The 15,679-nt window shown below is 56.3% G+C and overlaps 3 protein-coding genes across 3 annotated transcripts in view; 1 reads left to right on the top strand and 2 right to left on the bottom strand.

The window, feature by feature from the left end:
• Nucleotides 1-604: 604 nt before the first annotated feature.
• VOLCADRAFT_107677 (uncharacterized protein) lies at nucleotides 605-5,771 on the bottom strand (the record flags this gene model as incomplete). Its single annotated transcript, XM_002957373.1, has 11 exons — nucleotides 5,058-5,771; nucleotides 4,159-4,240; nucleotides 3,957-3,992; nucleotides 3,672-3,732; nucleotides 2,757-2,846; nucleotides 2,448-2,525; nucleotides 2,148-2,254; nucleotides 1,953-1,997; nucleotides 1,347-1,417; nucleotides 949-1,096; nucleotides 605-730 (listed from the first exon to the last, which is right to left on the bottom strand). Exons 1-11 carry the CDS (start codon nucleotides 5,222-5,224, stop codon nucleotides 605-607), a joined length of 1,011 nt encoding a protein of 336 aa, XP_002957419.1. The 5' UTR covers nucleotides 5,225-5,771.
• An 860-nt stretch (nucleotides 5,772-6,631) lies between these two features.
• VOLCADRAFT_121638 (uncharacterized protein) lies at nucleotides 6,632-11,575 on the bottom strand (the record flags this gene model as incomplete). The annotated part of the gene is made up of 9 exons (XM_002957372.1): nucleotides 6,632-6,864; nucleotides 7,335-7,482; nucleotides 8,090-8,556; nucleotides 9,037-9,143; nucleotides 9,419-9,496; nucleotides 10,236-10,331; nucleotides 10,495-10,555; nucleotides 11,160-11,195; nucleotides 11,324-11,575. The coding sequence occupies 9 exons, from the start codon at nucleotides 11,573-11,575 to the stop codon at nucleotides 6,715-6,717; spliced, it is 1,395 nt and encodes a 464-aa protein (XP_002957418.1). The 3' UTR covers nucleotides 6,632-6,714.
• Nucleotides 11,576-13,367: 1,792 nt separating this feature from the next.
• Nucleotides 13,368-15,679, top strand: part of VOLCADRAFT_107675 (uncharacterized protein) — a gene marked incomplete at its 5' end in the record, with an annotated part of 11,377 nt that continues 9,065 nt past the window's right edge. The window contains 6 exons of the mRNA XM_002957420.1: nucleotides 13,368-13,386; nucleotides 13,429-13,519; nucleotides 14,014-14,140; nucleotides 14,805-14,899; nucleotides 15,235-15,326; nucleotides 15,601-15,632. Of these exons, the coding sequence (XP_002957466.1) occupies nucleotides 13,368-13,386; nucleotides 13,429-13,519; nucleotides 14,014-14,140; nucleotides 14,805-14,899; nucleotides 15,235-15,326; nucleotides 15,601-15,632 (456 nt within the window). The remainder of the gene's footprint in view (nucleotides 13,387-13,428; nucleotides 13,520-14,013; nucleotides 14,141-14,804; nucleotides 14,900-15,234; nucleotides 15,327-15,600; nucleotides 15,633-15,679) is intronic.

Here is a 15,679-nt window from a genome sequence, read left to right as displayed (position 1 = left end):
CACACCTACCTACCTGACTGCCTGAGGCAGGCAGTTATACACGCGCCCCCACGCTAAGCTAAGAGGAACAGCACTGGATCACCCCACACCCTCCAAATACAACAGCGGTCACTTCAGAGCTCATGGAAATGCTGCGATGATGTCACCGACATCAACATCATGAGATCACCAAAAAGTAGCAACAGCAGTGCCAACTGCCAACTCGAGCACCCACACAAAAAAAAATTTAGATCCTTGCACCAACCACCACGCACCGCTTTACGGGTTGTACAGCCACACAAATGCCGTACAGCAAAGGGGGGTTAAAAGCCAGCCAGCCTGGACTCCGCCAAATCTGCCTCTACGGGCCCTGCGGCCGCACGTCGACAATCCCCCCGCGCGCCGTCAGAGCGCCAGAAGGTAAGGTAAGGTAAGGTAAGGCGCTGTCTAAAAAGAAAGTTTAATATTAAAATAGCTGCAGCCCGGGGATTGGAGTGGATGACAGGGAACAGCCGGTGGTAGCTACTGCCGCGCTACCGGTGCTGCAGTTCCGTGCCGCAATGCACCGCAGGAGAGCCCGAGTGCGACTACTGCCGCCGGCGGTTGCGGACTACAGCTACAGCCGTCAGGTCATTAAGGCGGCTTGCAGCGGCCGTAGCACAGCCCATATGCAGTCTGAGATGGCGCCCACGACCTTCAAGGAGATGCCCTGCTCCTCCATGTAGCCGAAGAACAGGTCGTACGCCAGGGACTGAGGGAAAATCCGCCGTACATGGAGCAGGAGGAGCCGTACAACGACATGATGAGGGAGAGGAGGGGAGAGAGGGGGAGAGGCGCGGTCGGGGGTGTCAGGGGCCGAAGAAGCAACGGGGGCCATACACACACGCCGTACGCCCGTATACATGCCAGAGAGCGGGAAGGCAAGTAACGTGTGACACACATACACCCCCCACCCAACCCCCCACCCACCTGAAGCACTAGGTGCGTCAGTACGATGGCTACCGGTCTGGGCAGCTGCAGCCCCGCCCGCCTCATGGCCCGCCCCGCCAAGGACTCCAAGGTCAGCAACGGAGCCTGGATCCAGAAAAACACAGTCCATTTCCAACTGATCCGGTTACTGTTCCGGGCCGGGGGCGGGGGCGGGGGGGGCCGGGGGGTGGGGCCGGGTGGGGCCGGGGGTGGGGAGGAGAAGCGGAATTAGACCGGACTGACCCTTGTTGGACCTCCCTTCTCAGCAGCACATATATACATACATACATGCATACATACATGCATACATACATGCATACATACATGCATACATACATGCATACATACATGCATACATGCATACTCTCGCAGCTCGGCCCAGTGAGACTGTGACTCACGATCCGGTCAGGAGCCAGGCCATGTACTCGTGGACCGCACCGCTCACGAAGAAGACCAGGTGCAGCCCCAGCTGCCGCCGTACCGCGGGGGACCAGCGGGGCCGCCGCGGGGGGGTGGTGGGGTGTAACCCGTTGGGGGAGGGCCCTGGGGGGCCATTACCGTTGCCTGTTGGTAGTTGCGGTTGTTTGGAGTTGGTTGGATGCCCTCCCCGCCCTGGCGCCAGAAGAACGGGGTTGATGAGGGAGCCCTCGACGCATGTGTCGTACAGCACCGTACGGAGTACGGATGTGGTTGGGACGTTCCATCGGCGAGCCCAGAACTCGGCGAGGGAGGCGCTCTGCGATGACGACGACAATGTGCAGTACAGAGCACAACAACGACACAACAACAGTAGCACCAACAGCATCTGCGGGTGTGTTCCTGTGTATATGTGTGTGTGTTCCTGTGTGTATGTGTGTGAAGGGGGGAAGGTTGTGTTGACGGGATGTTGCTGTGTGGATGTCTGGGATGCGAGGGGGCCCCGCCGGGGAGAAAGGCGGTGGTGTGGGACGTGGGGGATACACACACGCACACACACACACACACACACACACACACACACGCACACACCACACATACACGCGGACGACACCTCCGGAGCTCCCCCAGCTCTGAGGCGGCGGGGACGGGGAGGGGGATAAACGGTGGGGGCAAAGCCACTCCGAAGAGCTCATGGGTTGGTTCCGGAGCTCGGTTCGAGACTGAGTTCGGCTCATGTAGCCCGGGTGGTAGTTGTACCCACCGTCACCATTTGCACCCACCATCCAGGGCTGGTCGAATGTCGGCAGCACGGGCAGCTCCAGCAGCGCCACCACCAGAGCCGCGGGACCGTCCATGAGGATACCCGACATGGAGTAGAGGGTGAAGGCTAGGGGGGGGAATGGGGGAGATGTCGCCGGACGGCGGGAAGGGGGGAAGGGGTCGGGACGAGTAGGGTGATGTGAGCGGGTGGGTGGTAGGCGAAGTGGGTGACTGGGGGCGTGAGGAGACTCCTGAGGGGGGTTGCTCCTAGCTGTACTGCTGTACTGCTACAGTAATCGCGACCCTGGGGTTCCCCTCACCGAGTAAGTAGTGTTTTAGTACTGCCGGTACGACATCACGATACTCCATGTACGACAGGACCACGACGACCCCAAGGGCTGAGGAAAGGCTCGGGCGAGGGGAGGGGGAGGGGGAGAGAAGTCAGCAAGGGACAAAAAGCGCGGTGTGGTGTGGTGTGGTGTGGTGTGGTGTGTATGTATGTATGTATGTGTGTGGAGGATGCTTAAGGAGGTGGAAGCACGCAATGTACGTGTTGGAAAGGAGCATGCGCACTCTTGTGTGTATGTGTGTGTATTACCCCCTTCCCCCCCCCTCCCCCCCCTTCCCACCTGTCTTGCCCAGCCACGTGGCCACCAGAGCGGCTCCCGAGCCCGCGGAGTCCTGCAGTCGCCCCTCCGGAGCCGCCTTCTTGCGGGTTACTGTTGTCGTGTGCCATATAGCAGGAGGGGGGGGAGGGGGGGGAGGGAGGGAGGGAGGGAAGGGGGGAGGGAGGGAAGGGGGGAGGGAGGGAGGGAGGGAAGGGGGGAGGGAGGGAAGGGGGGCTGGTGGCCAAATGGGGGTTACAAAAAGCAAGATCAAAGTATCAATCGCCGACGTTGGCGCCGTTTGGAGGGCGGGCGGGGCCCGCGGCGGTTGGCAGTTACGGCGGTAGTTAGTTGGCAAAGAAGGACGAAGAAGAATGCCGGGGCCTCGGAGCTGGTGTGTGTGTGTGTGTGCAGCGCAAGGGGCCGGTTCGGGCGCGCGGATCCCCCCTTCCGGGGGTCGGCAAAAGGTTCTCCGAAACACATCTGCACGACAGAGCACACGAGGACACGGCACGGGAGGCTGAAGGGCTTACCCCAAGCCCCACCTTCACCCACGTACACAGGGTTTGGCACTACTGGTAACGCGCGACCATTGCCCCCGGGAGATCCCGGGATCGATACCCGTTAGGGTCAAAAAGTCCTTCCGATGGTGGAAGGCATTGTGCCCCTAGTTGATGGACGGTGGTGACCTGGGATAAAGTTAACCTGCGAGCCGACCAGGAATGGAGTTGGGCCGCTGTCGACCCGGCAGATTCCGTTGGATGCTGGTGGTGGGTGCGGAACCTGAGCGATCCACTGAGAAGTTGACTAGGGGGTGACTGGATGAGGGTGCCCCGAAATACCGGGGAAGGCAGGGTTTCGCAGGGTAGCTGCCACGGGCGAAGATACACCCCCCTGTTTCACACATCATACAGACGCACATATCGTGTGCATTCCCACCTGGCTTGGGGAACAGCGGCAGGGCCAGGGAGGCCGCGATCTGCGCAACCGTCATGGATTCCTGTACGGCAGGGGGAGTGAAGTACGGCAGGGGAAGGGCCATCGTGGCGGGCTTGGGTTTTTTGTCGTGCACAGCTCTCCGGCGATTGCCTGCAATGCCCCCGCCCGGCGACTGGGGAGCTCGTCCCCCACCCTTCCCCATCCTCCTCCCCCTCTCCCCAACGGTTTTTATCTCGGGTTGGGGGAAAAGGGGCGGGTACTTCCGATCTGTGCCTCTGTACCTACCCGCAATGGCGCTCTGCCCCAGCAGAACGCCAAAACCTGCAAAAGGGCGAGAAGAGGATAAAAAAGGGCCGCGCGTGTGTCCTTCAGGACGGAGTGAGCGGAGTGGTGTGGTAGAGAAAGCAGGGGTAGGGCGGCAGAGTGCCGGCGCAGATTGGCGAGGGGCTGAGGTGGAGGGGATTGGGGCACTTTAATGATGCCCTACCTTGAAAAGACCTAGCCAGCTCACGATAAAGGTTATGCAGAAGACTTGGAGCGGTTCCGTGTCCTTGTCAAAGAACCATGGGCTAGCGATTTGAACCGCAATAAGAGGTAGCACGGCCAGCAACCGGGAAAGGCCAAGCGGTAAACGAACAACAAAGTGTTTTATCCATATGCCGAAAAAGATATGGATATTGACCAGAACTGTAATGCGAAATGCTGACGAAGTCTCTGTGTTGATCACCGGCGGCCGCATAAAGTCCATTATTAACTCCTGATGCTATCTAGAAGGATTAGAACAAGTAATAATTGCCGGAGAAAAGATAGAGCGCCACGCTTCGTTCTTTTTCAACTGTCCGAGACTCCGCGGATCAGTGGCCTGAACTTGTACGGGTGCGCTGTTCGATTCCTCTCATACCGGTACTCCAGCCAAAATGCCTGTCCGATAACCATACACCTTAACTATGTGGTTTCCCAGGCTTATCTGTTCGATGAGCTTTTGGGGAATGCTTAACATTGAAGCCGGCAATGACAGGATGAACTGAACGGGCAGTCATTTACGACAACGATGGCCAACCTGTCATTAGGGCACCAAACTGTGACAAAAGCAAAAGGAGGATGTCTACGCTCACAACACCTGCAACATATCCTACGCACGTACCTAATCTCTGAACAGGATAATTACACTTATGAGCATATCTTGTGCTAGGGGCCTATTTGCACTCACAAGACAACCGACAACCGCCAGGCAAAGAGCATACTTGCAAGAAACGCGCTGTCGGCACACTATATCAAACATATCAAACATGGACTCAAAGGAAAGCGCCGGCACGCCTCATTCGCCGCTGAAGACGCCACTTAGAAGCTTTGCCTCGCGACTTCATGACTCGGATCTGACCTCACCATGGCTTGAACAAAACCGTGGCCGATATCGAACAAACGATCACGGCCTTGCCCAATACTTCACCTTGGGGCAATCCGCATGGCGTCATGCTTATCGACACTGTATGTATAGACGTAAGTATGTATGTATTTATGGCCCCGCGGCTTTTACAGACACCCCCCGACATGCGTGCGGAACGTGCGAATTAAAACTTGTAACTATATGTATGTATGTATGATGTGTGGGACAGGGGGTTCAGACCTTCACCCGCGGTCGCTACCCGGCGAAACCCTGCCTTCCCCGGTATTTCGTGGCACCCTCAACTAATCACCCCCTAGTCAACTCCTCAATGGTTCATTCAGGTTTAACACCCACCACCAGCATCCAACGGAATCGGCCGGATCGACAGCGGCCCAACTCCGTTCCTGGTCGGCTCGCAGGTTAACTTTATCCCAGGTCTCCACCGTCCATCATCTAGGGACACTTTACCTTCCACAATCGACAGGATTTTCGACCCTGACAGGTCTCGATCCCGGGATCTCCCGGGGGAAAGAGTCTGAACCTTACCAGAAATTCCTAACTTAACCATATATGGATGTATATATGTATGTATTTGTGTGTGCGTATGTATGTCTGCAAACAGGAAACGCCAGGACCGTTCCCCCACAGCCCACAAGTAACATTTCACTCAAAACATTAAATCCGCTCCCATAACGCATAAAATGTCTTCTTACCTCAAAACTATCCTCCATCTTCACAATTGATTGACATTCTTCCAATGATTTGCAACAATTATGCAGATACAACAAAAAATGATAACAAGCACTGTTTCAAAGTGCCGTACAGTAATTCAGCTTCATCTAAAAACTTGGTTAAATTTCCGCATTTTTCATGTTGTGCAAATTATAATATCCCAGTAACCGCCGTACCAAACAACCCGCTACCAACAGCCGCGCATACAATATACAAAACGCAGATTTTTCAGGAAGACCAGTCCTTCGAATTTGACACCGCAAAGGTACACCTTTACTCCTTGCACCACTCGCCGCCGCAGTACTTCGAGCCCCACCGAGCAGCTTCTCGTCTGAAACACATGCACGAGCACAAAAACGAGCAGCATCCGGGCATTCCACGTTCCCGCCCCTCGCGGGAATTAAAATTGAGAAACGAAACCCCCAAAAAGGACTAAAAAAGACGGAATCCTAATGCTAAGAGTGAAGGTCACTGTCCGCGACACCTGATGAGCCGTGCAAACCCTGTGCGTATATATCTCCCCCAAATCTTAAACATACTAATATTTCCGCTGCCTCAAAAATCTCCCAACAAACAGAGCTGCATGTACGGCAGAAAGGAAATAATATCAGCGGTCCGTACCACCACACAGCCGTGAGAGGTACGACAAGAAAAGACCAGGAAAACACACCTGGAGAGACGCGGGGGGAGGTCGCGGTGGCTACTGCCTCCATCCCCACATGATTCTAGAGTTCACCTTAGATCCCGATCGGCAGCTACTGCCACTGCCACTGCTACAGACCCCGTCTTCGGCCTTCAGCGCTGGAGACACACACCACTGCTAGTGCAGCAAAAGCCCTTTCCCCCTGACCGCAGCCAGCGGCCTTCGCATGACGTCACACCATGCACGTCGTGCTGCTACAGCCGGCTCTCTCACACGCTGTGCTACAGCCTCAGCCCCGCAGCCAGGCTGGCGAACACGGGACGTAGCGGCGATTGCACAATGTTGTAGCCGGAGCTAACCGCCGCAACCACCCTCGAGGCCAGGTCGGTGTCCTTCTCCACGAAGCCAAAGAACAAATCGTACGCCAGCAGCTGCAACATGCGTGCGAGGGGAGCGACCGGTTTCGGAGCGACTTGTCAAAACGGCTTCGGAGAGCATAATGTTTTCCAACATTTTTTCCCTTTTCTTCAAAAGGCCTGGATACGGATACAAAATATGAAGTACCTATCATCGTACATACCAAGGTGCCTCCCCCCTACGCTCTTCCCGTCCAAAGCCCAATCCCCCCCTCCCTCTCCCATGCCACGCCCCTGCCCAACCGCCACCCGATGAGGGCTCCGACTGCCCCTCCGGCTTCTCATCGCATGATTGCGTTCTGTACTCAGGTGCATTTCACTCTTTGACATACAGCGCTCTCAATACAGGGGACGTTTCCCCGTGTATTGACACGCCCATGTCACAGTGTGCGCGTGTGTGTGTGTGTGTGTGTGTTTCGGTCACGAGAGTTCCCACCCCCCTCTCTCTGCCCACCCCACCCCCCCATCCCCCCCCCTTCGCGTACCTCGAGCACCACCAATGTCAGTACGATGGCCACTGGTCTGGGCAGCTGCAGCCCCGCCCGCCTCATGGCCCGGCCCGCCAGGGACTCCAGGGTCAGCAACGGAGCCTGGATCCAGAAAAACACAGTCCACTTCCAGCCCCAGTCGTCACTGCAAACGTAAATACCCGCAATTCGGTTAATGTGTGTGTACGTGTATGTATGTGTATGTATGTGAGTGAGCCATGTCGGCTAAAGCCTCATGTACAGGACAGGACAGGAACCAGCGGCGGCGGGTAGCGGGGGGGGGGGTAGGACGAAGCACAGACGAAGGGGGCGAAATCTCCCGTGACCAGTTGCTGATCCTGCAACCATTAACCAACCAACCGACAAACTGTACAAACCGACAAACCGCCAAGGTCTGTTGCCTTCATAACGGCGAACCAACCAACAACGACGTATCTTTCTGTACTATATGTAGTCGTGATATAGCACTTTCTTCCCTGCCGCGCTTTACTTCGCACAACGACATATGACATAACGCTTCAGCGAAGCAGCAAACAATTCATGAGAGCTCAATTCTTTCTCCCCTGCCCTGCTGCTGCTGCTGCAGCATGAAAATCAGCGATCTGCGGCAAAGAAGCTTTTCACTCCAGTCGACAAAACAAGCATTCACCAGCAACGTCAACCGCCAAATTTAGTAAGAGTTATCCAGGTTATCTATTCACCGCGTACGGCATCTCGTACAGCGTTTCTCCCGACGTCGTACTCCTACTCACTTGGCCTTCACCAGCCAGGCGATGTACTCGTGGACCACGCCGCTGACCAGAAAGGTCGCGTGGAGCCCCAGCTGCCGCCGCAGCTCACTGACACGTTGCTGTTGATTCGGATGATGATGATGATGATGTTGATGGTGATCGTGGTGATCATGGTGGTGATGACGCTGTTGGGGTTTGGTAATGTAGCCGTTACGGTGGTGCGCCTGCTGCTGCTGCGGCGGCGACGGCATCTCCTCTCGCGGTGACGACGGACTTAGATCGTGGCGGTAACCTGACGGATCCTGTTCCGGCTGCTTTGCCGGCGGCGGCGGCGGTGGTGGTGGCGGCGCAAAGGTGCTGTGGTGCAGGGCGTGGTGGGCACGCGGTACGAGGGAGCCGTCTATGACAGGGTCGTACACGACTGTACGGAGAAGGGATGCCGTCGGTATGTTCCACCTGCGCCCCCAGAAATCGGCGAGGGAGGAGCTCTGCCGGGGTGGGGTGAGGGGGGTGAGGGGGGGCCCGGGTGAGGGGTGAGGGGCAGGTGAGGGCGGGGTGAGGGGGGGCAGGGGAATGTACGGAGGTTGCAATGACAGGAAGCCCGTGTGTATGTGTGTCTTCACCCTTCCCTGGAGTCCATCGGGGCACCTCCGAAGTCAATCGGAGCTGCCCCTCACGTCATCGCAAATACCGCAATACCTTACAAATTTCCAACCAATCTCCCCCCCTCCCCACGCGCCAAGTAGCCGCCCCGGCCCCGTCCTCAACCCTCCCCCCGGCTACCCCCATACACAGCAGGAGTGTCCCGCTGGGCCCCCTACGCATGCATTAATTGGCATGCCCTGTACATCCACCACATAAACCGGCTTCAGCTGCCGTACACCACCCAAAACCCGTCGTACCTTTGCCCATCATGTTCCCCAACATCCCCCCGCGCACCTCCCCGCACCCCACCCCGGTCTTCTCACCAGCCAGGGCTGGTCGAATGTGGGTATGAGCTGCAGCCCCAGCGCCTCCACTGCCAAGGCCGCGGGGCCGTCCATCAGAACGCCCACAAAGCTGTACAAACCGAAGGCTGGCGGAGGAGCGTGCGACATATACATACATACGCACACGGGTGAGGGGGCGGGGGGGAAAGACGAACCACACGCGATTGAAGCGGGGGGGGGAAAGCCGGATCACGCACATCAGTGGAAGGAGGGGGGTTAGGGGTTGGGTTGGGGCGCGGGTTGGAGCCGGGGGGGTAAGCGGAGACCGGTTTGAAACGTAGGGGTGTAGGGGGGTGTATGTACGAGCATTTGCACGTGTATGCGCTCATGCGCCCTACCCCATAACGTCCTAGCCCCTCACCGTACACGTAATGTCGTACCACTCCAGGCATCAAGTCGCCGTACTTGAGGAGCATGTACGCCATGGAACCCAGCAGCGCTGCAGGGGGTGGTATGGGGTGTGGTAGGAGGTGGGTACGACGACGAAATACTGGCGTGTGAAGCAGATACCAGAAATAGACGGATATAGTCCAGGAGGAGAGACACATGAGGCATCAGGAATAATAACTGTGCCAAGTCCTGAGGGCGACATCAAGTCACCCAGTCATGGTTCCAAAAGTAACGCCCGGTTTACGTGTTTACGTGACCGACCGACATATGTTTTGTGGTGTGGTGGTGAGAAAGGGGGGCATACAGAAACGAAAAAAGGAGCAGGGATGGGAGGTGCTACTACGAGCAAAGAGTGAGGTGGGTGGAGAGGCAGCGCACAGCCGCGTGGGGGATCGAAAAGCCTCCGGGCTGGGGTAGGGAGGAAAGCGAGCAGCGGGTAGGAGGGGGGAGTGGCCGGGTGCCGTGTTGGCAAGGCGGGTAGGAGAATACGGAGCACAGCCATGTATGTATGTATGTATATATGTATGTCTATGTCCATGTGTGTGTGCGCGCCGGGAGGCCCCCTCGTCGCACCCCACCCCACCACGCCTAGGCGCCGTACTTGGCCAGGTGCCAGGTGCGGCATGTCCGACGGGTCATGTCAGGCGAGAAGGAAAAAGAGGAAGAAGACAATGATGGTGATACAGACAGACGAACTGATGGCCAACACGCTCCTCTGGACGCCTCCTCCCCCCCCACCCCAGTCCCCTCCTCCCCCCATCCCCACCCCCTCCTCCCCACCGCCTCACCAATCTTGGCGACCCAGCGCCAGGCGAGAACCGCCCCGGACCCCGCAGAGTCGTGGAGACGCCCCTTCTTAGGACTTCTGGCCAGGTGGCTATCAGCTGGCGGCAGGAAGGGGACGGGGAGGGGGAGAGTGGGGGGGGCGTGGACGGGTTTACTGGCGACAGCAATCGTAATGATGTGAACTACATGCACATGTACGATACGATGTCAACTGCACGGAAATAGATATACATACGGACATACATACGGACGTACACTCACGTGGCTTGGGAAACAGCGGCAACATGATAACCGCCGCGAGCTGAAGAACGGTCATGGAATCCTGTACGGCATATGGAGTGGCACATACACACACCAGTGAGGGCGGGAAACGGCATGTACGTGTGTGTTTTTATGATCTGCGCCGCGATGAGTTATATTGCGATGGTGGTGTATGTATGTATGTATGTATGTATGTATGTATGTATGTATGTATGTATGTATGTATGTATGTATGTATGTATGTATGTGCTTACGTGTGGGGGGATGGGGTTGGGTGGGGGAGTTCCACGTGAAGATGGACACAGAGCGGAAAAGCGGACGATGTGCCGGAGAGCGAGCAGTTGGGCTACAAACGTAGCCTGGGCCGCGACGCACGTGACGTTCGGCGGCGGGTGAAAGGACACGGAGGATGTGTAGGAATAGTAAGCACGGAGGGAGTGACAGCGGCAGCTGCTCTGGGAAGACAGCGCGGATCCAGGATTCTGACGGAAACCGACCCCGTTGGTAAACTCCCCCGACGAGCCCTGCCGATGCCATCTGTGGCTTCGCCGTTGAATGGTTCGCAAGCATGTACCAATAAATTGGAGCTCGCATCAGATGCAATTTGGAGTTGATGCGGCAGCTGAGTGCTTCTGGTCGCAGTCCGAACAGTACCCTAGGCTCACCCGCAGAGGTGGTCGACCCCAACAGAAAGCCAGTACCTGCGAAGGCAGATACGGTCGAAATGAAAAGCTTTAAAGCATTTTTAATGCTAGTTGTAGGAGTAGAGTTGATACATGTAGCCTTGTAAGCGTCACAAGTCATGCCGCAAACGGCCAGAGGTACGCACCTTGAAGTTGCACAACCACGATAAAACGAATGCTGTGCTTAAGCGATGCATCAATTCGTCGGCATCATTGAAAAGCCATGGGCAAAAGATGTTCGCCACAAAGATGGGCAGCGCAGCAATCGCTCTGGTAATGCCCAGAGGCCTGGGAGCTACCTTATACTTTAGCCATGCAGCTAGGAGGAAGTAAGACAGGCCAACTATCAGTAGGCGCAAACCCGTTGAAATGCCCGTATCGAAGAAGGGTGGACGCATTTTGAAACCCTAAGTTGATAGCGGCGTTGCTCAATGTAGGGTGACAACTTGGGATTGAGCTATCACCTGCGACATTTGTGACATTTGCGCTGGTGAGTACAGCCGTGACATTTTTTCACTTGCACCTCTCATAGTTTCGAAACCAGTACTGCGGCTGCGAAACAGTTTCCGATTTTGACCTTCCTGCGAAGCCTCCGGTAACTGTCAGAAACCTCGAATTGCTGCAACTTGTTATGTCTATGAATGGCAAACGTCGTAATTGGGCCTTGCGCGCCGAGGCGCATGCTTAGATACCCTCAGTCAGCTCTCAGGTCTTGTTATCACCCGACTATAACCTACCCAAAGATCACACAGGCGTAGAATTGTATCTTTGTGACCTATATGTCTTTTGCTTGCAAGGGTTGCAACTTGTATTTATGGGAGTGGGCTGCAAAGGTATAGGGAAGTGTCACCTGTGTCACGGCATCTGAGGGTTTGCTGGTTGGACTGTTCTGGGATAAGTGACAGAGGTAACCCTGAGCATCTTACACGAAGCCTCTTGGCTCGTTGGAAAAAACCAAGCCATGGGGTAAGCTATGTCTTCCGGCTTGCGGACAGTACTTAAAGGAGACGCTCCATGTCTTTGACTTGGCATTGTAGTGTCTCTTATTTTAGTGAACCCAAACGGTGTGGCCCCGGGGGCTTCCCACCCTTGTTTTCGACACGCCGACGATTATAAGTACTATCGCATAGTTTCGCAGGCTTGCATACCATGCGTACGCTTTGAAACCCAATTCCGCGTACGGCGCTTGCCGAAAAGGCCGGTCCTCAGAAAGGTCATTAATTTGACATAAAATCACCTACCTCAACGATAACATCAGGATTGTGCAGCGTGTTGGTGGGGGACAGGAGATGCAAGGTATTTGCGCCTCCTGGCACCTCCGTAAGCCGACGGGTACTCTGGCCGACTGGCTACTAACGCTAAAGATCCCTTGTAGGGGAGCACATCACGCTGCCAAGAGTTTAAGCGATTGCTTACTTTGACTTTGGAGGTATCGCCTGTCATTCCGATCTTTCAGAAACAGAGTGGGCCCACGTTCTGTGACACTAGCTGAGCCGATTTGCTGAAGGAACACCTCTTCGCCAGCGATCACCTCACCTTAAGACCGCATTTAGGTGGGCACCTAGTAGTTAGCAAGCCCAGGTCCTTTTCTGGTTCGACGATGTACGGGTTGGTACGACATCAGGATCCAATTGCGGTTTAGGATTTTGGGTTATTACAATTCCTACGTAATTTTTGCTGAGGACGTAAAACATACTGAAGTGCTGGAGCACGGCATAGGCTTGGCCTTGTATTGTGCTGTTTGGCATCGGTGCAAGCTAGTGGCTTGCAAAACGGTGACCAATACAATAGGAAAGGCAATGGTACGCCGTGATTAGGGTTAACAGTATTTAAATCAATTATTTGCTGTGAAATGCAAAGCGGTGTCCTGGGTCGTTGCCCGGCGAGGTCCTCGCGAGGAGATGCAAGGCGTCCAAGGGAGCAAATAGGAATGCGCGTCCATCAATGTAAATTCTTTGCGTCGCGCCTCCTGGGCTCGACGAGCAGCGCCTGGTTGCAAAACAGACCAGCGTTGGCAACGATTGGACGGCGCCAGCAAATACCTGCGCTACAAGCAGCAGCTGTCCGTAAGTGAAATAAGAACATTAAAATTAAAGACTTTTATATGAGTGAATCTATTACCTATGATGCTCGCCACGTCGGCTCGCGCCAAACACAATTGTCCGCTTTCGGCCGAAGCCTGAATCATTTATGGCGCGAGTACCCGCTAGTAACTGGTTTACAAAAAAGACCTAGTTACCCTGTATTGCAGAGGAGGTTGGCACGGTGGCCACGGGCGGGTCGCGGCCTGAGCTGCCCAAGAACTTTGAAGCCAGTACGGCAGAGGAGCGCATTTACCACTGGTGAGGGCCGCTGGGGGGCCGTCCCACTATACAGGGGTTCCGGTACCCCTGCCATTGAGGGGTCAATACCCGGCTTCCATAGGTGTTAATACCTCGTAAATACACACATATGCATACTGTGTATGTGTAACCCATATGTATGTATATCGGTGTACGACACACCAGCTGACAGCCGAGACTCCTCTCCCCCCTTCCCATACACACACAGCATCACGCGATCCCCTTGCCCCCCCCAGGAGCATGACCTCTTCCTTACCCGTTCCCCGTCCTCCCTTCCCCCTAGCCCCTTCCCTCCTTTCCCTTCCCGTCCCGGCCCCGACCCGACCCCTTCCCTGGCAAGACGCCAAACTCGTACCGCAAGTACGGCATACACTTCCCCCCGGCCACGCCCCGCAACCCTTCACGCCAACACACACACGCCAACATACACACACACCCCTTCTAAACTCCCCCCCGGCCCCCCCCCCCTGGTTGGTGGTGTCAAACGACGCCAGGTGGGAGTCAAGAGGCTACTTCAAGCCCGACATGTCGGCACCGGGGGAGCCCTTCACCATCTCCATGCCACCGCCCAACGTAACCGGCAAGCTGCACATGGGGCACGCGATGTTTGCAACCCTGCAGGTACGACATGAAGGGCTGGTGGGCGGCATGGTGGCATGTAGGGTGGCAGCGAACAAACACCTGTTGTACGTGTGCACATATGTACGTATGTGCGTATGTATGTACATAATTATATGCAGGTGCCATGAACCGTGTCTGCCTGTGTGCTTGTCTCGGTCCCCTCCGCCTGCTTCTCCCCTATCTACTACCCCCGCCCTCCGCTTTCCCCACCTTCGTGGTTCGTCTACCCCCCCTCTCTTCCCTTTTGCAGCTCCCCTCCCCCCCTAACCCCGTCTTCCGCCCTGCACCGCCCTGCACCCTAACCCGTCTTCCCCCGTTCGCCCGGTCTCTGCCTCCCCAACGGGCCACCCCCTACCCCCCCCCCGACCCCCCTACCCAAAACACACACACGCACACTCACACGCCAGGACATCATGATTCGTTACGCCCGTATGAACGGTCGCAAGGCTCTGTGGCTGCCAGGAACCGATCACGCGGGAATCGCCACACAGGTAGGGGTGCGTGTATGTATGTATGTATGTATGTATGTGTGCATGGATGTATGCATGGATGTATGTATGTGTCCGGGGGTTTCAGTACTCCCGAGCGTGTGTTGCCCCGGGCACATACACACGCAATACACAATACACTTCCCCCCCCCTTACCCACGCAATCCCCCCCACAGAGTGTTGTTGAGAAGATGTTGTCCAGGGAGGGTACCACCCGGCTGCAGCTTGGGCGGGAGGAGTTCACGCGGCGGGTGTGGCAATGGAAGGAGGAGTGAGTGGTGTGGTGTGTTTTTTTTGGGGGGGGAAAGGGGGGGAGAGTGGAGGCCGCGGGGGTATGGGCGTGCGGGCAACTTGAAGAGGGGTTTAGAGCTTTGGGACGGCTGGGATGTCGGGGTCCACCGCTTTAACTGTGCTTAGGATTCACAGCGGCGGCCCTTGGTGTTGAAATAGTTGGATTTGGATCTGGAAAAAATCTGGATCTGGATTCTACTAGTGGAGTGGGAACCGGGGGGCTCGTAACGGTTGCTTTCTCGTGTCGAAGCGAGTGGGAGGCAAGGGCAATTGTTGGCTGTACGCGCGTATTCACTGTGTGTGTTTTTCGTACAGGTACGGCGGTTTCATCACCAACCAGCTTCGTCGTCTGGGGGCCAGCTGTGACTGGAGCCGGGAGAGGTTCACGCTGGACGAAGGGCTGTCAGGTACGATTATACGACGATTGTACGACATTGCACAGTAACAGCATGAAGGTCGTAGTACTTGCGCCATCGCAACAGCCGTATTCCTCGTTTTCTCCCCCCTGGCATGGAACCCCTGACACCACGGGCCATTGGTGTGCCCAATACCCCTCAACACCCCCCCCGTTTGATGCATTTTCTCGTACATTTCTCGTACATTCCGCGATCCTGTCCCTTCCACCCCCCTTTGGCTCGCTGTCTCCGCTGTGCCGCCTTGCCGCCGTTCCCCCCCGCCCAGCCCCACCCCGCCCTGATACCAAACACCTGACGGTAGGCCTCGTGATGGGCCCTCCCCCTCCTCTTCCCCCGCCTCTCCC

The sequence above is a fragment of the Volvox carteri genome, assembly GCF_000143455.1.
Source record: "Volvox carteri f. nagariensis unplaced genomic scaffold VOLCAscaffold_73, whole genome shotgun sequence".
NCBI lineage: Eukaryota > Viridiplantae > Chlorophyta > Chlorophyceae > Chlamydomonadales > Volvocaceae > Volvox > Volvox carteri.
The sequence above is the reverse complement of the archived record's forward strand: the minus strand, read 5'-3'. Positions and strand labels throughout refer to the sequence as shown.